Source organism: Heteronotia binoei, chromosome 2 (genome assembly GCF_032191835.1).
Source record: "Heteronotia binoei isolate CCM8104 ecotype False Entrance Well chromosome 2, APGP_CSIRO_Hbin_v1, whole genome shotgun sequence".
In the NCBI taxonomy this organism is placed as follows: Eukaryota; Metazoa; Chordata; class Lepidosauria; order Squamata; family Gekkonidae; genus Heteronotia; species Heteronotia binoei.
In genome coordinates this window covers 186,497,609-186,520,659 of record NC_083224.1, presented here as the reverse complement: position 1 = coordinate 186,520,659, position 23,051 = coordinate 186,497,609, and the positions used below count along the sequence as shown (strand labels likewise).

General features: G+C 47.6%; 1 protein-coding gene across 2 annotated transcripts in view; it reads left to right on the top strand.

Annotated features, from left to right (window-relative positions):
• SEMA6B (semaphorin 6B) overlaps positions 1–23,051 on the top strand; it is a 217,469-nt gene that overhangs the window by 176,944 nt on the left and 17,474 nt on the right. For both annotated transcript variants that reach the window (XM_060232671.1, XM_060232672.1), the window contains 6 exons: positions 173–263; positions 3,001–3,120; positions 5,576–5,664; positions 8,574–8,791; positions 12,205–12,336; positions 12,521–12,670. In XM_060232671.1, coding sequence (XP_060088654.1) covers positions 173–263; positions 3,001–3,120; positions 5,576–5,664; positions 8,574–8,791; positions 12,205–12,336; positions 12,521–12,670 — 800 coding nt within the window. The remainder of the gene's footprint in view (positions 1–172; positions 264–3,000; positions 3,121–5,575; positions 5,665–8,573; positions 8,792–12,204; positions 12,337–12,520; positions 12,671–23,051) is intronic.

Here is a 23,051-nt window from a genome sequence, read left to right as displayed (position 1 = left end):
AAATTCTAGCAGGAGCTCCTTTGCATATTAGGCCACAGCCCCCTGATGTAGCCAGTCCTCCAAGAGCCTACAAAAAAGGACTGGTTACATCAGGGATGTGTGGCCTAATATGCGAAGAAGCGCCTGTTAGAATTCCACCCCTACTTTACTAACTAGCCTCTCTTTCCATCAGATGGACAAGCTAGAACCCATTGGGGACAACATCAGCGGCATGGCCCGGTGCCCTTATGACCCCAAGCATGCCAATGTGGCCCTCTTTACAGGTCAGTAGTGCCTTCAGAGGGGGTGGGGGTGAATGCTTTGGTCTTGAATATGGGCACTTCCAAGACCATAACCTCCTTTCCTGCATTCCGACGGTGATGTCATGGGCTGTGCATAGTTGGGAAGTAGAGTCCAGGTCCAGTCTGAAGTCATAGCCAGGAGAGTCAGAACAAGAGCTGAGTCAGGAAGCCAAGAGTTGAATCAAGGGTCTGAACATAAGAGAAGCCATGTTGGATCAGGCCAGTGGCCCATCCAGTCCAACACTCTGTGTCACACAATGGCCAAAAAAACCCAGGTGCCATCAGGAGGTCCACCAGTGGGGCCAGGACACTAGAAGCCCTCCCACTGTTGTCCCTCCCCTCAAGCACCAAGAATACTGCCCCATCACTGCCCCAGACAGAGAGTTCCAACAATATGCTGTGGCTAAATAAGAAAGAGAGTCTAAGAGCATGGTCGTCTGAAGCAGGAGGTCTGGGAGCCAAAAGAACCAAGCAGAGACGAGGTCCGAAAACAGGAGCTGGGGGTGGACGTTGAGGTTGCCATGGATGCAACTTGTTGCTTCCATGGAAAGCCCAGCCCCAAGCAGGGGCTCTCTGGGACTCCAGCGATGCTTCAATTAAGCAATCGGTGGAGCTCCTGTTAATGCTCGGGGCTCAGCAGCCGCCTTCCCCGCAAGCGTGCATCTCCGCAGCGGGTTGCTAAGTCCTGGCAGAGTCGCTCTCTCAGCCGAGCCGCCGCAGAGCTGAGTCAGGTGGGCTGTCTGGTTGCACCTGGGCCTCATCAGCTGCCTGGCCAGGTGCAGGGAAAGCTGGCTGCAGCAAGCTGTCACTTCCCAAGGCATCGGAGGGGCCGGCTGCATGCTCCGGTGACGCTGCCAACCCAGGCAGGGGCTCAACGTCACCCATGACAGGTGATCAGGAAGATGGTTGGAGCTTGATTTTGGGGTCCAGATGATGTGATGTGTGTTTTAGGGTTGCCATCCTCCAGGTGGGGCCTGGGGATCACCCCGAAATACAACTGATTTCCAGACTACAAAAATCGGTTCCCCCAGATAATTCCCTTTAGCAATCATTTGCAGATAGGAAAATCCAGTTGCAAACTTATCACTAAAGTGCATTGAGAAGTGCATTATCCAGTGTGCATGAAAGTAGTCTAAAGGTTCACCTATCCAGTTATCTGTCTCCCAGCTGTGGTATAGAACCAGCGTGGTGTAGTGGCTAAGAGTGGCAGGCTCTAATCTGGAGAACTGAGTTCGATTTCCCACTCCTCCACATGCAGCCAGCTGGTTGACCTCGGGTCAGTCACAGTTTTCTCAAAGCCCTCTTAGCCCCCCAAAATGTCTAGCTCACCAGCTAGTGGTGCATAATGCTCAAAGGAGCTAATACTTAAGGCAGCCAGACAATCTTTGGATCTCCTGGCTGTACCACGCATGACACCATATGATAAGTAATAAGCTATGGCCAGGGGTGGAATTCTAACAGGAGCTCCTTTGCCTATTAGGCCACACCCACCTGATGTAGCCAATCCTCCAAGAGCTTAGAGGGCTCTTCTTGCAGGGCCTACTGTAAGCTCCAGGAGGATTGGCTACATCAGGAGGGTGTGGCCTAATATGCAAAGGAGTTCTTACTAAAAAAAAAAGCCGGCAGTGGCAATGAATTCACGCATCCACTGGGGGAAGAAGCCTTTTCCTTTAACCTGCCTTGCTTTCTCTGGGTGGCAAGAACAACCTTGAGAGCAAGTTTGGTGTAGTGGTTAAGTGTGCGGACTCTTATCTGGGAGAACCAGGTTTGATTCCCCACTTCTCCACTTGCACCTGCTAGCATGGCCTTGGGTCAGCCATAGCTCTGGCAGAGGTTGTCCTTGAAAGGGCAGCTGCTGTGAGAGCCCTCTCCAGCCCCACCCACCTCACAGGGTGTCTGTTGTGGGGGAGGAAGGGAAAGGAGATTGTGAGCCGCTCTGAGACTCTTCGGAGTGGAGGGCGGGATATAAATCCAATATCTTCTTCTTCTTCTTCTTGATGGCTTCCAGCCGTCCTGAAGGATCCGGCTTCCCTCATGAGATGCATGGGCTGTCAAATGGTATCCCTCTTGTTCACCGCACTGCAAAGGGTCGGGTGAGCATCCACGCGAGGGGCAGAAAGCTGCAACCACTGCACCAGCCTCCCCTCGGCTGCCAAAAGGAAACCGTGCGGTTGATCCAGGGCTTTTTTTTTGCATGTTCGGCCACACACCCCTGATGTAGCCAATCCTCCAAGAGCTTGCAGGGCTCTTAGTACAGGGCCTACTGTAAGCTCCAGGAGGATTGGCTACATCAGAGGGGCCTAATATGCAAAGAGGAGCCTAGTATGCAAAGGAGTCTCTGCTACAAAAAAAGCCCTCGCCGGTACCATTCACGTCTATGCTTGGCCAAAGGATCTGGCAGCTGAAGCCAGCTCCCCCATGCAGAGGGAGATAGGAAGGCCAGAGAGTGGCAGATGCTTTTAACCTGGGAAGAGGGTGCCTGATCCCCCTGCTCAGCAAGGGACCAGAGTGCCCCGGAATTCTCAATCTAGCTCTGTCTCTTTCCAGTCTAGCCTTTGCCTTCTCCTTTGCACCCTTCACGCGCTCTCCCTCCTTATCCTTCTCTCTCTCTCTCTCTTTCTCTCGGCTCTTCTCTCCGCTTTCTGCAGCAGCCTCAGCCCCACCGGGCATTATTAACGACATCCCCAATCCATCCTTCTTCTTTGTCTCCCCTTGACAGGAGGGATGCTCTTCACCGCCACAGTGACTGATTTCCTGGCCATCGATGCCGTGATTTACCGCAGTCTGGGAGACAGCCCGACCCTGCGCACCGTCAAGCATGACTCCAAGTGGTTCAAAGGTAAGTTTTCTGGCTGGGCCCCCTGTCTCTGACAGGGGTATGTGCTTGCGGCTGGGCAAACATGGGCAAAAGCTGACATCACATCCCATCCAAAGCCCTTGTGTGCCCCCAGGGGTGGAATTCTAGCAGGAGCTCCTTTGCGTATTAGGCTACGCCCCCTGATGTAGCCAATCCTCCAAGAGCTGACAAAAAAGAGCCTTGTAAGCTCCCGGAGGATTGGCTGCATCACTGGGGTGTGGCCTAATATGCAAAGGAGCTCCTGCTAGAATTCCACCCGTGTGCTCCTTAAGTTCGGTTTCTTTGAAGCAGTGAATGTGGTTATGTTGGTGCAAAGGGTGCAAAAGAAACAGCTGAACATCCCAATTTTAAATTCAGATTAACACTTCTGGAAATTAGAAATGAGAGCCAGAGTGGCATAGTAGTTAAAATGCAGAATTAGGCTCTGGGAAATCTAGGTTCAAATCCCCACTCGTGCCATGGAAGCCTGCTGGGTGTCTTTGAGTCGGTCACTTTCAGCCTCATCTACCTCACAGAGCTGTTGTGAGGATAAAATGGAGGACAGGAGAATCACACCAGGGCTTTTTTTGTGGCAGGAACTCCTTTGCATATTAGGCCCCACATCCCTGATGTAGCCAATCTTCCTGGAGCTTACAGGGTTCTTCTTACAGTGCCCACTGTAAGCTCTTGAAGGATTGGCTACATCACGTGTGTGGCCTAATATGCAAAGGAGCTCATGCCACCTAAATAGCCCTGCATAAGCCACTTTGAGTCAGGTCTGTAGCCAGCAGGGGGCACTGGGGGCAGTGCCCCCTATAGAACCTGCAGCAGGGGTGCTGCAGATTCTAAAGGGGGCACTGCCCCCACTGCCCTCTGCTGACTTTGGCCCTGCTTTGAGTCCTCCACTAGAAGAAGTGGGATAAAAATAAAGGGGCCATGGCTCAGTGGAAGAGGGCATGCAGAAGGTCCTAGGTTCAATCCCTGGCATCTCCAGTAAAAAGGACCAGGTGATGGGAAAGACCTCTGCCTGAGACTCTGGGGAGCCGCTTGCAGTCTGAGTAGAGAAGACTGACCTGAATGGACCAAGTGTTTGATTCAGTAGAAGGCACCTTCATTTAAATAAGTAACTAGTAAAGGTAATCCCCTGTGCAAGCACCAGTCGCTTCCAACTCTGGGGTGACGTCGCATCATGTTTTCGCAGCAGACGTTTTGTTTACGGGGTGGTTTGCCATTGCCTTCCCCAGTCATCTACACTCTCCCCCCCAGCAAGCTGGGTACTCATTTTACCGACCTCGGAAGGATGGAAGGCTAAGTCTACCTGGAGCTGGCTACCTGAACCCAGCTTCCGCTGGGATCAAACTCAGGTCGTGAGCAGAGAGTTTGACTGCAGTACTGCAGCTTTACCACTCTGCGCCAAAGGGCTCTTTTAAATAAGTAACTAGATCAATACAATTCATATGATAGAAGCAAATTTTTACTGTTCCAGAGTACAGGAACTTCAAAAGATGCTCTGCTTTTGGATGACGGGCAGAATTGTGGAAACCCCCAAGATGTCTGGAAGATGTCTAGAGCAGGAATGTCAAACATAAGGCCTGGGGGCTGGAACCGGCCCATCCAAGGCTCTTATGTGGCCCGCGGGCCACTGGTGCAAGGGAGGGAGTGCTGGGGCACAAGACCGACCCTGCCACTAGGCAAACTAGGTGATTGCCTAGGGTGCTGTCCTTCTGGGGGCATCCAAATTGGGCACTCCCGCATGTGACTCAGTGACGTTATCAGTGCGAGGGGGGGCACCAGAAGTTAACCTTGCCTAGGGTGCCAGATGGTCTACTGGAGCAGAATGGGCAGAGCCTCTCCATCGTGGCTTCAGCATGGCAGAACAACCTTGTTTGCAGCAGTCAAGTATCGTGGGAGCATCTGCCCGGCACTGCCCTGCTGCCTCTCTTCAGCACTCCTCCCTCGCAGCCCATGAGGCCTTGCAGTGAGGATACATCAACAGCAGCTGTCCTTTATACAGTTTCTATCTCCGGCCAGGGGTGGAATTCTAGCAGGAGCTCCTTTGCATATTAGGCCACACCCCCATGATGCAGCCAATCCTCCAAGAGCTTACAAGGCTCTTTTTTGCAAGCTCTTGGCGGATTGGCTACATCAGGGGGTGTGGGCTAATATGCGGAGGAGCTCCTGCTAGAATCCCACCCCTGGCTATGGCCAGCCAGATGGCCCAGAAGGTCCGTAAGCAGGGACAGAGAGGCCAAAATGTCCCTCTATCGCTATCCTCCCTCCAGCCATTGCCATTCAGAAGTAATAATGATTCCATTTGCAGAAAACATGGCCTGGCCCGACAAAGTGACCTTGATGTCATAGCAAATTATGACATCGTAACAAATTAGTTTGCCTCTAGGCTAAAACCTGAAGCTCTGCTGACCTGTTTTGCTTCCTCCCTCACCCCACATCTGCGCAGAGCCGTATTTCGTGCACGCTGTAGAGTGGAAGAGCCACGTGTATTTCTTCTTCAGGGAGATCGCCATTGAGTTCAACTACCTCGAAAAGGTAAGCCGGCCGGTGCGGAAGATGGGCTGCGTGGGGCTGTGAGTGCTGAACATTTTGGAGGATCAGAACAAAGCAGGAGTCCAGTTGCACCTTTAAGACCAATGAAGTTTTATTCAGAATGTCAGCTTTTGTATGCAGACGAAGGAATGGGGAACAGTGAACAGAGCTACATGTAGCTGTTGAGCAGTGGTCAAGAATGCAAAGTGGTACAAAGTTAGAATCCAGTGGCATTGGATTTGTACCACTTTGCATTCTTAACCACTGCCCATGTAGCTGCAATGCCATTGGATTCTGCTTTGTGAGCTACTGGCAGGGCTTTTTTTTTTTGTAGCAGGAACTCCTTTGCATATTAGGCCACACACCCCTGGTGTAGCCAGTCCTCCAAGAGCTTACAGGGCTCTTCTTACAGGAGGACTGGCTTCTTACAGGAGGACTGGCTACATCAGGGTGGGTGGGGGGTGGCCTCAACTGGCAGAGACTGACCAAGAGAGAGATCTTGGGGTTGTGATAGATAACGCACTGAAAATGTCAAGACAGTGTGCGACTGCAATAAAAAAGGCCAACGCCATGCTGGGAATTATTAGGAAGGGAATTGAAAACAAATCAGCCAGTATCATAATGCCCCTGTATAAATCAATGGTGTGGTCTCATTTGGAGTACTGTGTGCAGTTCTGGTCACCGCACCTCAAAAAGGATATTATGGCATTGGAAAAAGTGTAGAAAAGGGCAACTAGAATGATTAAAGGTTTGGATCACTTTCCCTATGAAGAAAGGTTAAAATGCTTGGGGCTCTTTAGCTTGGACTGCGGGGTGACATGATAGTTTACAAGATTATGCATGGGATGGAGAAAGTAGAGAAAGAAGTCCTTTTGTCCCTTTCTCACAATACAAGAACTCAATGAAATTGCTGAGCAGTCAGGTTAAAACGGATAAAAGGAAGTACTTCTTCACGCAAAGGGTGATTAACATGTGGAATTCACTGCCACAGGAGGTGGTGGCAGGTACAAACATATCCAGCTTCAAGAGGGGATTGGATAAAAATATGGAGCAGAGGTCCATCAGTGGCTATTAGCCACAGTGTGTGTGTGTATTGGCCACTGTGTGACACAGAGTGTTGGACTGGATGGGCCATTGGCCTGACCCAACATGGCTTCTCTTATGTTCTTATGTGACACAGAGTGTTGGACTGGATGGGCCATTGGCCTGATCCAACATGGCTTCTCTTATATTCTTATGTTCTTAATATGCAATATGCTACAAAAAAGCCCTGCCCATCACCACTCCACTATGCACTGATGGAGGATGGGTAACACCAGCAGGGGGATTCCCCTACAAGCATTGAGTATCTAACAAGCCCCTACCGCTCTCCCACCAGAGCAAGTGGAGCAGCTACAGGGGGCCCCAGATGGCCCTAGTGGGGTCCAGCTGCTTCCAAGGATTCTGGTCGTTGTAGCTGGCCCAAAATGCAAGTCTTAGATTTAGGTTGGAGGAGATAGACAGTGGATCCCAAAGGTAGAACTCCATGTTCAGCAGAGACTCAGGTTTTTTTTTAAAATGGCAAAGGACAGTTAAAGGTGTCAGGCACAGAACTTTCAACCATATCTCCCCATCATATGGCGAATACATTTCTAGAATCCAAATGGGGAAGGTATGGCTGCCTGGGGGTAAAGTATCCCCTTCCCGCCCACCATGTCCTTGACAAATGACAGTGTCTCTCCCACTGCTTGCAGCTGGAGACTTGAATTCTATATCTGAACGTTTTTTGCCACGTGAGCCAAGCTGAGTTTTAACCAGGACTTTTTATGTAGCAGGAACTCCTTTGCATATTAGGCCACACCCCCATGACATAGCCAATCCTCCAAGAGCTTACAGGGCTCTTCTTACAGGGCCTACTGTAAGCTCTTGGAGGATTGGCTACATAAGGGGTGTGTGGCCTAATATGCGAAGGCATTTCTGCTACAAAAAAAAGCCCTGTCATTCAGGAACTTGGGGGACCATTTGTGGGGGCATTCCAGCCTGTTCTTTGTGCGCATTTAAATTTATCTTTCACTCGTTTCTATACATCTGAATTAATAAAATCAGTCTGAAATATCCTGTATGGGTTCGATTTGCCCAGCACCTACATCTTCAGCGCCATCTGCGGAGGTCATCTCTGTGTTTTTCAGGCCCCTCGGGGTTAGCCACACTTGCTGGCTGTTAGGTTTCTTCCTGGCCTAGCAGAAGAAGGGGCACAGCAGGCTAGTGGGATGACCCGAGCACCAACTTTGTATTGGGAAATAAGTGGAGTTTTTGTAGTTGGAGCCTGAGGAGGGTGGGGTTTGGGGAGGGGAGGGGCCTCAGTAGGGTACAAGGCCATAAAGCCTGCACCCCCCACCCAAAGCAGCCATTTTCTCCAAGGAAACTGATCTCTATATTCTGGAGATCAGTTGTGATAGCAGGAGATCTTCAGGGGGCCCCTGGAGATTGGCAACCCTACAAGCAAGACATAGGCCAACTTGGTACACGTTATCTGTATACAAGTTAATTACCAACAGGGCTTTTGTGTAGCAGGAACTCATTTGCATATTAGGTCACACCCCCTGGTGTGGCAAATCCTTCTGGAGCTTACAGTAGGCGCTGTACTAAGAGCCCTGTAAGCTCCAGGACGATTGGCTACATCAGATGGGTGTGGCCTAATATGCAAAAGAGTTCCTGCTTAAAAAAAAAAGCCCTGATTTCCAAAATGCAGTCTACTGATATTTTTTTTTGGAAATCAAGTGGGACGTTTTTCACTGATGACTTGTGAATGGAATCGAGTAGAGGAACTCACATTGCCAAGTTTGTATGAAGTGGAGACAGCCAATGTTTGGGTCCTGGGTTGTGGGTACAGATGTTTACTCCTCCCACTCCTGCTTCTTTTCCCCACGGAGGTGGTGGTTTCACGAGTGGCACGGGTGTGTAAGAACGACATGGGCGGCTCCCAGCGGGTGCTGGAGAAACAGTGGACGTCCTTCCTGAAGGCGCGGCTCAACTGCTCAGTTCCGGGAGATTCCCATTTCTACTTCAATGTCATCCAGTCGGTCACAGACGTTTTCCAGCTGGACGGCCGGCCCGTGGTCCTGGCGGTCTTCTCCACACCTACTAACAGGTGAGGGTCAAGAGAAGGGTCTGGGGTGAGACATAACCCCTTAGGGCCAGCCCCCAGATCTGTTTTCAAGAAGCAGCCTAGAAATACCTGTGATGAGTAGCCAGACTTGTTTAATGTAGAAGCCACATAGAATAAATGTCAGAAGTTTGAGAGCTGCAAGACATGAACATCAGATGTTGGAGGGAGGGAGGGAGGAAGGAAATAGGTGGGAGAGGAGGAGATGGGAGAGGTGGAAAGAAAGCCCTGCAGATATATCCAGCCGCCAAACTCACTGAGGAAAACACCTGAGATGTAGCACCATAAATGTTAATTTTAATTGTAAATGATGGTTTTAAATATGATGGTTTTTACTTAATGAATTATTTACTAAATTGTACTGATGTTTCGCTGTAAACTGAAATTGATATGTTGCGAGCCGCCCTGAGCCTGCTTCGGCGGGGAGGGCGGGATATAAATAAAATGTATTATTATTATTATTATTATTATTATTATTATTAAAGCAACTTTAACTTTAAATGCATTCTGCAAGCCTGGCTTGACTTGGCAAAGTGATTTAAAGAGACAAATGCCTTCTCCGCACATGGCTTCCAAGCCACGGATTGACCACCCCTGCTCTGTACACTTGCTATGGTTGTATTTTTTTTGTAGAAAAAGCCCAGCAGGAACTCATCTGCATACTAGGCCATACCCCCTGACATCACCATTGTTTCACACCGGGCTCTTTGTGTGGGGAAAGCCCAGCAGGAGTTCATTTGCATATCAGGCCACACCCCCTGACATCAAGCCAGCTGGAGCTGTGTTCCTGGGCGTTCCTGCTCCAAAGAAAGCTCTGATGGCTATGAGTTTTATTCTGGGCTACTGAGGCCACTGCCGTTGCTTGCTTCTTGATTCCCACCAGGAATGGGCGACTGAGCACTGCAATATTGCAGGGACTTCTGGAGCCACCTCCCATTTCTGATTGGGAGGTGAGCCTAGAGCGGGGCTTTTTTTGTAGCAGGAACTCCTTTGCATATTAGGCCACACACCCCTGATGCAGCCAATCCTCCTGGAGCTTACAGTACGCCCTGCACTAACAGCCCTGTAAGCCCTTGGGGGATTGGCTACATCAGGGGGTGTGGCAAAAAAAAAAAAGTCCCGGCCTAGAGGGAACTTGACAGTCTCATGTTCTTTTTTAGCCCTGCTGTTGTTTCCAGTGGGGTGCAAGAGAGTGTAGAAAAGTCATCTCCATCCTTCTCCCGTTGGGTGCTCACACTGGAGAGTCTGTGGCAGGGAAATGACAACGGGTCATCCACTAGATGGCTTTTTCCTTCATTTCCTCCCACCCGTTGGTCTAGCAAGTAGTGGCAGGGGTCATAGAGTTTCTAGGGTTCCTGCTATGGTAAGAGACTTCCCAGCAGTAATCCTGACCCCCCCACCAACCTAGCAGAACAGCAGGGGGTAATGAAGGGGAAAAATCTAATTGCATATAAATTTATCTATAATGACAGCCCATGTTGTGTAGTGATTAAGAGCAGTGGACTCCGTTCAGGGCTTTTTTTTGTAGCAGGAGCTCCTTTGCATATTAGGCCACACACCCCTGATGTAGCGAATCCTCCAAGAGCTTACAGGGCTCTTCTTACAGGGCCCACTCCAGGAGGGTTGGCTACATTAGGAGAACCAGGTTTGATTCCCCACTCCTCTACATGCAGCCAGCTGGGTGACCTTGGGTCACTGACAGTTCTCGCAAAGCTGTTCTCTCCAGAGCAGTCCTCTCAGAGCTCTCTCAGCCCCACCTGCCTCACAGGCTGTCTTGTTGTGGGGAGAGGAAGGGAAGGAGACTGTAAGCCACTCTGAGACTCTGAGTAAAGGGTGGGGTGTAAATCCAATCTATTGTTGCTTTTGTTGTTATCATCATCACCACAGTGCAGAAATAGAATGAAAACAAATTTAGAATATCAATGTATGAGGAAGATTTTGAACAAAAATATCTGTCATTTTTATCTAATATGTTTTATTTATTTATTTTATTATATTTGTATCCCGCCCTCCCCTGACAAGCGCAGGGTGGTTAACAACAATTAAAACAGCATGAAATTAAATTATTACAATATAATCACAATAAGTTATTTAAACATCTCAAACATTTACAATTTTAATCCCCATATGAGATATGGGGATTAAGCTTGGTGTATTAAAAATTATAGCTAGCATATAGAAACAGTGAAATATGCAGGGCTTTATTTGTAGAAAAAAGCCCAACAGGAGCTCATTTACATATTAGGCCACACCTTTTGTCATCACGATTGTTTCACACAGGAGTTTTTTTGGCAGAAGAATCCCAGCAGGAACTCATTTGCATATTAGGCCACACACCCTGATGTCACCATTGTCGCACACAGGCCTTTTTGTAGAAAAGGCCCGGCGGGAATTAATTTGCATATTAGGTCACACCCCTGACACCAAGCCAGCCAGAACTGTGTTCCTGGGCATCCCTGCTTTTTAAAAAACCCTGCTACTTAACCATTGCAGGATGTTCCGGATCAGCTCTGGGCCAGGGCTGGCAGTGATGCGAGAATAACACTTTGAAGCTTGAGCTCGAAGTTACAGAGCTAGAATTTTGCAGTGCAATTTAGTGGATGTCTTTATCTGTTTATCACTCCCAATGTAGACAGAACGTTCCCCGGGGCGAGGGTAATCTACTCTTCATGCGTCCACAGTTAAAGCAGTTTAGCCATTATTCCATCACCCCAGTGGCTCCTGGGAACTGTAGTTCTCGTGGAGGGGGAGGGAGTCTCCTTCCCAAGGAGGAGGTGCAAAAGCTGGAAGGTTGTCTGTGGCCTGCAGGTTCATCCCATATCATAAGCCTTTCCATTTAAAGTGCTTCTGGAGGTTCAAAGCGTATGGCGCATCTAATCTTTACAATAACCCTGTAAGGTAAGCCTTTCTAATTGTCCCTGTGTCATGTCCTGACCTGGGTAGCCCAGGCAAGCCCCATCTCATCAGATCTCAGAAGCTAAGCAGGGTGGCTCTGGGAAGTACTTGGATGGGAGACCTCCTTGGAATACCAGCAGTTGGGAAAAAACAGGGGCAGGCTTTATTCAGCCACCTATCCTCCAGGCCCCCAGTAGGGGTCAGTCACCAGAAGTCACCATGATTTCTAGGTGCACACACACACACAAACGTAAAAATACAAAAATACCTCCCCCCCCCCCCCCATTATCCCTGTATTATGAAGGACTGAATGGCTCTGGTGTGTGATAAATTTGTGCTGGAGGCATCATTAGAGCTGGGGACATCTGGATTACAGCTCAGGGTCTCGGTCTGTCTGCAGCACTGGTTTCAAAACTCACCACTGATCTGTTCAGCTGATATACTGATGGGTCTCTGGGACACGTTTCCCTTCAAATACGACATCCCTTCCCTGTCTTTCGCAGCATCCCCGGCTCTGCTGTCTGTGCCTTCGATATGGCCCAAATATCCTCGGTCTTTGAGGGGCGCTTCCGGGAGCAGAAATCCCCTGAATCCATTTGGACCCCGGTTCCGGAGGAATTGGTACCAAAGCCACGGTGAGAAAAGAATTCTTTTAAATCAGCCATTCACCATGATGGGTAAATAAGATCATCAAATGGCCAGGTCAAACAGCATGGAGAAAGCTGGCCACTGTTGGAAAGGGGGATGGATTGGGCCTTGATGGATTGGGGTCTGATCAGTGATGCTGCTACTTCACCCTGACTCCTTTTCACTTCCTAGGCCCGGAGGCTGTGCCACCCCTGGGATGCGCTACAATTCCTCCAGCTTCTTTCCGGACGAGATCCTCAATTTTGTCAAGACGCATCCGCTGATGGATGAGTCGGTGCCGTCTCTGGGCAACACCCCCTGGATCATCCGGACCATGACTCGGTAAGAGAGCGGCAAAAATGTCAACCGTTAATCCACATCCCGCACAAATGCAGCGAGGGAAACGTGGCTATTTGCAAAATGCGATTGTCTTACCAGGCGAGGACTGCAAATTGTGACAGGCGGTGTTAGTTGCAGGCAGGGGTGGGATTCTAGCAGGAGCTCCTTTGCATATTAGGCCACATACCCCTGATGTAGCCAATCCTCCAAGAGCTTACAAGACTCTTTTTTGTCAGCTCATGGAGGATTGGCTATGTCAGGTGGTTCCTGCTAGAATTCCACCCCTGGTTGCAGGGCGGTTTATTTGGATACCGATCTCACCACTGTGATCTCTATAACTTGGAAATTTAGGATGCCAATCAGCCCTCCAAGTACTCCCAAGGGTACGTCCTCCTTGTTCTGAGTTTCCATAAGAATCTGTCACTAAAACCTCACCTTTCAAAACATATTTGCTTCATACTGAGCCTCCTAGCAGGCATTTGGAAGGATATCTGTGTAATTCAATTCATTTGCTTACAACCACAAAATATTACGATCCCAAATGTTTGATAAAAGGGCGGGGGGGTGTCTCAGGTGAGCTTGGCTACATTGCCTGGAATTACAACCTGTAGGATTCCCAATCCCCAGGTGGGGGCAGGGGATCCCCTGGTTTGGAGGCCCTCCCCCCACTTCAGGCTCATCAGAAAGTGGGGGGGATGTCTTCTGGGGACTCCATTATTCTCTATGGAGACTGCTTTCCATAGGGTATAATGGAGAATTGATCTGAGGGTATCTGGGGCTCTGGGGGAGGCTGTTTTTAGAGGTAGAGGCACAAAAATTACAGCATAGCATCCAGTGCCTCTCATTAAAACACCCTCCAAGTTTCAAAAAGATTGGACTGGGGGGGGTCCAATTTTATTAGCCCCCGAAGAAGGTGCCCCTATCCTTCATTATTTCCAATGGAGGGAAAGCATTTAAAAATTATGGTCCTTTTAAATATGATGGCCAGAATTCCCTTTGGAGTTCAATGATGCTTGTCCCAACCTTGCTCCTGGCTCCCCCCCCCCCCAAGGTCTCCTGGCTCCACCCCCAAAGTCCCCAAATTTTTCTTGAATTGGACCTAACCTGAAGTGAAATTTCTGGTTATTCCAAATGTTTGAGAACTGTAGGAAAATGTCTTAGGAACTGTAGGAAAATTTACTGTACGGCATGCCTGAATTCATTGAGGCTCTGGAAACTGGAGATTCGTCGCAGTTCCCTGGGTCATTTCTGGCATGTTTTAGAAGAGGATAAATTGAAATATTCATTCATTCACTCATTAATTCATTCATTAAGGGGGTGCTTATAGATAATATTCCTGAAATGGTTCTTTTAGAATATTTGCCTGCCCTACAACTAGATAAAATAGATTTGGAAAGGCTGGCAATACTGTTAGCAGCTGCTAAACGTTTCCTTGCAGCAAAGTGGAAATTCTCTTCAATCCTCACGATTGAACAACGGACCATTAAATGATGGGACCTTTTTTTAATGGCAAAAAAATTACTAATGCATCAACTCCTATTGAGTTTGGTAGACAACAGACATTTATTACATTCTGGTCTCCTATTGCTGACTGCTTGTCTGCTGCAAAGATTTTCCCCTCTAATCCTTTCTTTCATTAAATGTGTTATCTGTAATAGACCTCTGTATGCAAAATGTTTTATATCCTTGGATGATGATATGTTTTGAGTATGTAGGTAGGGTTTTTTTTAATTTTTTAGTAATAAAAAATTTAAAAAGAACATAAGAGAAGCCATGTTGGATCAGGCCAATGGCCCATCCAGTCCAACACTCTGTGTCACATAGTGGCCAAAATTTTTATATCTATGGGTGAAGAAGTACTTCCTTTTATCCGTTTTAACCCGACTGCTCAGCAATTTCATTGAATGCCCACGAGTTCTTCTATTGTGAGAAAGGGAGAAAAGTACTTATTTCTCTACTTTCTCCATTCCATGCATAATCTTGTAAACCTTTATCATGTCACCCCACAGTCGACGTTTCTCCAAGCTAAAGAGCCCCAAGCGTTTTAACCTTTCTTCATAGGGAAAGTGTTCCAACCCTTTAATCATTCTAGTTGCCCTTTTCTGGACTTTTTCCAATGCTATAACATCCTTTTTGAGGTGCGGTGACCAGAATTGCACACAGTATTCCAAATAAGACCGCACCATCAATTTTTACAGGGGCATTATGATACTGGCTGATTTGTTTTCAGTTCCCTTCCTAATAATTCCCAGCATGGCATTGGCCTCTTTTATTGCAGTCGCACACTGTCTTGACATTTTCCGTGAGTTATCTACCACGACCCCAAGTTCTCTCTCTTGGTCAGTCTCTGCCAGTTAACACCCCATCAACTTGTATTTGTAGCTGGGATTTTTGGCCCCAATGTGCATTACTTTGCACTTGGCCACATTGAACCTCATCTGCCACGTTGACGCCCACTCACCCAGCCTCAACAGATCCCTTTGGTGTTCCTCACAATCCTCTCTGGTTCTCACTACCCTGAACAATTTAGTGTCATCCGCAAACTTGGCCACTTCACTGCTTACTCTCAACTCCAAATCATTTATGAACAAGTTAAAGAGCATGGGACCCAGTACTGAGCCCTGCGGCATTCCACTGCTTGCCGTCCTCCACTGCGAAGATTGCCCATTTATACTCACTCTCTGCTTCCTATTAATTAGCCAGTTTTTGATCCACAAGAGGACCTGTCCTTTTACTCCATGAGGTTAGTGAGGCAAGATCTTCCCTTACAGAACCCATGCTGAGTCTTCCTCAATAACTCGTGTTCATCAATGTGCCTACTCATTCTGTCCTTGATAATGGTTTCTACCAACTTTCCTGGTATTGAAGTCAGACTGACTGGCCTGTAGTTTCCTGGATCTCCTCTGGAACCCTTTTTAAAGATGGGGGTGACATTTGCTACCTTCCAGTCCTCAGGAACGGAGGCAGATTTCAATGAAAGATTACATATTTTTGTCAGAAGATCCACAAGTTCAACTTTGAGTTCTTTCAGAAATCTTGGATGTATGCCATCCGGACCTGGTGACTTATTAGTTTTTAATTCGTCTATCAGTTGTAGGACCTCCTCATTTGTCACCTCAATCTGACTCAGGTCTTTCAACACCGCTTCCAAAATGTGGTTCTGGAGCAGGCAAACACTTCTCATCTTCCACAGTGAAGACGGAGGCAAAAAATGCATTCAGCTTCTCAGCCATTTCCCTATCCTCCTTCAGTAATCCTTTGACCCCTTGTCATCCAAGGGCCCCACTGCCTCCCTGGCTGGTTTCCTGCTTCTAATATATTTGAAGAAATTTTTATTGTTGGTCTTTATGTTTTTTGCAATATGCTCCTCATAGTCCCTTTTTGCCTGCCTGATCACAGTCTTGCATTTGATTTGCCACATCCTGTGTTCCCTTTTATTAATCTCATTTGGACTAGCTTTCCACCGCTTAAAGGAGTCCTTCTTACCTTTTACAGCTTCCATTACTCTGTTTGTTAACCATGCAGGCCTTTTCTTATGCCTGTTTGTGCCTTTCCTAACGTGGTATATATTTTATCTGAGCTTCTAGGATTGTAGTTTTAAATAGCCTCCAAGCTTCCCCAAGAGTTTTGACTGTATTTACCTTTCCTTTCAGCTTCCTCTTCACATGCCTCCTCATCTCAGAGAATTTACCCCTTTTAAAGTTAATCATGGTTGTGGCGGTCTTTTGGGGCAACTCTCTATTTATACAAACGGTGAAATCAATAATGTTATGATAGATAGATAAATTTATTGTCATTGTTCTCAAAAAAGAAAATGAGAGCAACGAAATGAGGTGCTCTTCCACAAACATACCAACACATCAACACCCCCCCCAAAAGGACATATACATAGACCATTTAAATGCATCTGAAAACAAATAACCATTCATAACCCTGCATTTAGCCTAACCACGGCACTTGGATAGAAGCTGCCCCTGAATCTATTTGTCTTAGCCTTCAACACTCTATATCGCCTACCAGACGGTAAGATCTCAAATAGCAAGTGGCCCGGATGTGAAGGGTCCCTTAAGATCATTTGTATCTTCCTTTTACATCCCATATTATACAGATCCACCAATGAGGGGAGAGAACATCCACAAATCTTCTGTGCTCTTACCATCACTCTTTGGAGCACCCTTCTCTCTGCTTCCGTGCAGCTCCCAAACCACACGCAGAGGCAATAAGATAAAATGCTCTCAATGGAACTACGATAAAAGGCAACCAGCAGACTCCCTGACAGTTGTTGTGATCTTAAGAGTCTTAAATAGTATAGTCGTTGCTGGGCCTTTTTCTCTAGAGCTAAAGTATTTGCCCCCCATGTTAGATCATAGTAGATCATAGAATTTCATAATAATTCCCAAAAACTTCCATTCTGTCACCTGTTCTACCATAACACCATCAATAAACAACGGCTGAATGTCCAGACTACTCTTCCTATAATCCACTATAATTTCCTTCGTCTTATTTACATTAAAAATAAGATTATTTTCTTTACTCCAGAGGGACAGCTGATGAACTTCCCTCCTATACGCAGACTCATCATTCTCAGAGATGAGCCCCACTAACGTTGTATCATCTGCATACTTAATGATTTTGTTACTCAGACTACTAGAAACACAATCAGACGTGTAAATAGTGAAAAGAAGTGGACTCAAGGCACATCCCTGAGGAGTGCCAGTATTTAAGATCGTCACGGAAGAAGTATATCCGTCCATTTTAACCCTTTGTGAACGACCTGATAAAAAGTTCAAAATCCACTCACATATAGAGTCCGACAGCTTCAAATCCTTAAGCTTAAACAACAATCTATGGGGTGATATTGTATTAAAAGCAGAGCTAAAATCCACAAACAACATTCTAACATACGTCCCCCTTTTATCCAAATGCGATAAGGCAGTATAAAGGACAGTATTAACAGCATCCTCAGTAGATCTATTTTTCCTGTAAGCAAACTGATGTTCGTCAAAAGTAACAGGAAGGCAGGAAATAATATATTTTTGAACTAATTGCTCAAAACACTTCATTATCACAGAAGTCAAGGCCACTGGCCTATAGTCATTTAAAACTTTTGCTGGCGTCCTCTTTGGTATTGGGACAATAAGAGAAGCCTTCAAACAAGTGGGAACAATAGATTGTGACAAAGAACGATTGAAAATCTCAGTCCACACCCCAGCTAACTGCCCTGCACATTCCTTTACTACACAACTAGGGATATTAGCGGGACCTGCAGCCTTTCTAGAATTTACTGCTTTCATTATACACCTAACATCGTGCTCCCTCACAACGAAAGGAGCACCTTGCTCAGTCCCCAGCGGAGATGTTTCTAGTAATTCCGCTTCCTTTCGATCCACTTCGAACCGGGCATAGAAAGTGTTTAACTCCTCTGCCAGCTCCTGCTTTCCATTCATACTAGCCTTTAGCGCCTCGAAATTAGTTAACTGCTGAATCCCCTGCCAAGCTTGTCTCAAGTTATTCTGAGAAAGCCATTCTTCTATCCTGCCCTTATATGCAACTTTGGCCTGTTTGATACCCCGCTTCAAATTTGCTCTAGCCACGCTGTAAAGTGAGGCATCCCCAGACTTAAAAGCCTTATATCTCCTATGCAAAAGGGACCTAACAGTGCCAGTCATCCATGGCACTGCTCCCAAGCGGGTACGATCACTTTTACATCTCTCACCAAGCCTTGGGCATTACTTAGGACCAAATCCAGGATCGCCCAACCCCTGGTAGGTTCAGAGACCATCTGCTCCATAGCACAGTCATTGAGAGCATCTAAAAACCCAATCTCTTTCTCTCGACCAGAACACATATTGACCCAATCAATCTGCGGGTAGTTAAAATCACCTATGATGTCACAGTTTTTACATCTAGCCACTATCTTTAAGCCTTCCATCATATTATAATCATCCTCTTATCTTTTGATTTGGTAGGCGATAACAAACTCCCATAGTTAAATTTCCTTTTGGGCCCTCTATTTCAACACAAAGCATTTCTAGAAGGGAAACTAATTCTCTGACCTCAGTCTTACTGGACTGTATATTCTCTCTGACATACAGAGCCACCCCCTCCAACCCTTCCCTCCGTATCCTTCTGATACAACTTATATCCAGGAATCACCGTGTCCCACTGATTCTCCTCATTCCACCAAGTTTCTGAAATTACCACAATGTCTGTTTTCTGCCAACACTAAACATTCCAACTCACCAATTTTACTTTGAACACTTCTAGCATTTGTGTACAAACATCTATAACTTCCCAGGCAAGCTTGACCCGCCGCCTTCCTCCTGCCGCCTCGAAACTCTGGCAGGCAGTCCATACTGTTTGTCACCATATCAGTGGACAACTCTGATCCATTACCCGGTAGAAAAGTAACAGCTAACCCTTAATCTCTTTGAGATGAGTCCTCCCGAACCAGAGACATTTCATCTCCTGACAGCTTTCCCCCAAGATTTAGTTTAAAAACTGCTCTGCCACCTTTTTAATTTTAAGTGCCAGCAGCTTGGTTCCATCTGGGGCAAGTGGAGACTGTCTCTTTCGTACAGCTTCCGCTTGTTCCAGAAAGCATCCCAGTGCCTAACAAACTTAACCCCTTCCTCCTTACACCATCATCTCATCCACACATTGAGACTTCTGATTTGTGCCTGTCTCTCCAGCCCTGCACGTGGAACAGGTAGCACTTCTGAGAAGGCTACCTTGGAGGTCCTGGCCTTAAGTCTCCTGCCTAGCAGCCTAAATTTTTCCTCCAGGACCTCACGACTGCATTTTCCCACATCGTTGGTGCCAGCATGCACCATGACCACTGGCTCCTCCCCAGCACTGTCTATCAGCCTATCTACTACACGCGTAATGCCTGCTACCTTCGCACCAGGCAGGCAAGTCACCATACGGTCAGTACACGGTTTTGCCACCCAGCTGTCTACTTGCCTAAGGATCGAATCACCAACTACCAAGACCGCCCCCCCTCCCTGCCCAGGGATGGTTCCTTGGCGTGAAAGGATTCTCGCTCACCAACTGAAGAAGAGGTCCCTTCTGAGGGCGCATTCCCCTTATCCTCAGGCTGGTGCCATGTTCCCTCTCGACTCGCATGCTCCCTGGCAGTAATGGGGCTGCCACGTTCAGAGCAGGGCTCATCTAACACGTCCCTGAGAGTCTTCTCCGAGTGCTTCTGCTTCTCCAGGTCAGTCACCTTGGCCTCAAGGGTACAAACTCGTTCCCTGAGGATCAGGAGCTCCTTGCATCGAGAACACACCCAAGACTTCTATCCTGTGGGCAGATAGTCATACTTGTGACACTCAATGCAAAACAGTGGAAAGCCCCCAACCCCCAGCTGGCATTCTACCTTCATGATAGGTTTTTAAAAATATACAGTCCCCTTTTAAACCCTGTTAGTTTATGTGGCTCTCCATCTGGAGAGTCTACTTACATTATTGGGAACACAAGGAATCTGGGTTCCTGGTCCTTACAGAGCCCACAGGCCAAGAGCCCTGTAGCTCTCATCCTTCGGCTCGCGCCTCTGGCAAGGCGCAGCTTAATAATGCAAAGAGGGTGGGGAACACAGCCACTCCTAATCAATCAGCAACAATCACCTTCAATCACCTTCACCTTCAGCCCTTCGCACAAACTCAGAAGTCTTCAGCAACTTCCGCAGCTGCTGAGCCATAAACCTCACCCTAGTAGCACTTCTCTGCTCTATCCCAGAGCTCTCTCTGAAAATCATTCATTAAAACACTTAGGTCCCACCTTTCCTCATGGTACAAGGAGGCTTATAATCACGACTTTTTTTGTAGCAGGAACTCCTTTGCATATTAGGCCACACACCCTTGATGTAGCCAATCCTCCAAGAGGTTACAGGGGCCTTCTTACAGGGCCTATTGTAAGCTCCAGGAGGACTGGCTACATCAGAGGGGTGTGTTCTAATATGAAAAGGTGTTCCTGCTACAAAAAATGCCCTGCTCTCAATTAACACTGCAAAATGGGTACATTTTACAGGGGAAATGTGTGAGCAGACAAAGAACGACATTATAGTAAAGAACAAAGTTTGAGTCCAGTGGCACCTCTAAAACCAACAAAGTTTTATTCTGGATATAAGCCTTCGTGTGCAGTGATACCCAGAATAAAGCTTTGTTGGTCTTTAAAGGTCTCCCCGGATCAAACTGTGTCTTGCTGCTTCAGACGAATGCAGCTGCGTGCCTGGCTCTGTGATAATAAAGAGCTGAGCAATTTGCACAGGGAAGGAACAAAACCAAAATGCAGGATTCTTTAGGCGGAAAGAGCAGGGAGCAGAACTTTGACTGCTTTGGAAAGATCCAGGTGGGCGGCCGTTTTGGTCTGAAGCGGTAAAACAAAGTAGGAGTCCAGTAGTACCTTTAAGACCAACCAAGTTTTATTCAGAATGTGAACTTTTGTAGGCTATTTTTGCCACTGAATCCTAACTTTGTACCACTTTGCATTCTTAACCACTGTCCATCGGCTGTAAGTAGCTCTGCTCACTGTGCCCCATTCCATTGTCTGATGAAGTCTGCATGCGTACGAAAGCTTACAGTCTGAATAAAACTTTGAGTGATTCCTCGCTGGCATTTTCCCCGCCCCCGCACTTCTCCTTGCATCAGCACAAGCCATCGATTCCCCACCAGTAGCTCCACAGCACCTCTTGCTTCAGGGCTACTTCTGATTCCCATCGCGGCAACTAGAACTCCAAAAAACCAGCATCCTGTTGCTGCAACAGTAATAGAAGTAGGCGTGATGTAAGAGGCACCTGCGGAGCAGCTATCAATCAATCAATGGCTTGAGCTGGTGCAGGGAGAAGAGCAGGGGCGGAGCAAATACCGGTGAGGAATCACTCTGAGTTGACTTAAAGGTGCAACTGGACTCCTACTTTGTTTTACTTTGGAAAGAGAAGGCGAAATGGATTTAGCACCACCTGAAGCTTGCCTGGGGATAAGACTGAAAAATCTGTGCAGTGGGAAATCAGCCCAGTCCTGCGTGAAATATGCAAATTGAATGGCCATGATTAGCATAACATGCCTTGTTTTGCATACTTCCCTTCTCTTACCTCATTTATCCCGCACAAAACAGCCAGCGTTAGTGTGTCAGATTTCCCTCTTGGGAGACCGAAGTTCAAACTTCTATTCATTGGGTGACCTTCGACCAATCATTTCCTCTTAGCCTGACCTACCTCGCAGGCATTAAAGATGACGAACGGAAAGCCATCCTCTATGCCAGTGGTCCCCAACCTTTTCTGCCCTGGACCAGCCCCAGGGCCAGCAGGGTGGGGGCACCCAATTCAGCGTCCCACCCTGCCCCCGCGGCATTTCCTCCTCTCTCCTTTGCCCCCATGCAGCCTCACCACCTCCTCCCCCTGTTTTCACCATTTTAAAGCCGGGGAAGGGGCTGTGAAGTGCCTCCCAGGCCGACCCCCCCCCCACACCGCCAATCAGCTGGTGGGCGGGAAAACCGCCGCAGCAGCAGCAGTGAGCAACACTGCCCTTGCCTCCTTCCCTTCCCAAGCCTTAAAATCGTGAAAACGGGGGAAGAGGAGGTGCCATGGGGGGGGGGGCAGTGAGGCTGTGCGGCCCATTTCAAACAGGTCGCGGCCCAGTACCGGTCCCCAGCCCGGAGGTTGGGAACCCCTGCTCTACGCAATTTGGAGAAAGAACTGGGAAGAGTAGAGTTCTACTCCTCCACACCCTCCCCTGGGAAGCCGTTCCACCCCCTCTTCTGCCTGCAGAGATTCTGCCAGGCACTGTTCATCTGCTGTCAACAGCGATGAGGACTACCAACTTACTTTTTAATTTTGATTCCATGGCAAATTACTCAGAAGCAGGCCTCATTTTGGGAAGGAGCTCACAGGAGCAGAGCTCCAGAACCTCTAAATTTAATTGTGATCTTTCTTTCTTACCACCACCACCACCACCACCACCACCCCCCCCAAAAAATACTTGCTTCTGGGCTCCATAGTTCAAACCCCCTGAGAAACTTTTGCTGAACTTTTGAGTTTCCGGCTCAACATTAGGAAGAACTTCCTGACCATTAGAGCGATTCTTCAGTGGAACAGGCTTTCTCAGGAGGTGATGGACTCTCCTTCCTTGGAGGTTTTTAAACAGAAGCTAGATGGCCATCTGACAGCAATGAGGATCCTGTGAATTTAGGAGGAGGTGTTTGTGAGTTTCCTGCATTGTGCAGGGGGTTGGACTAGATGACCCTAGATGTCCCTTCCAACCCTATGATTCTATGATCAACTCTAAGATTTGACAAACTTTCTAATATTTCCCCCCACAAAAAATAAGGAAAGAACCAAAACCTATAAAGCAGACAGATGGAAATCTTCCTCCTGCCACTGCGGCCA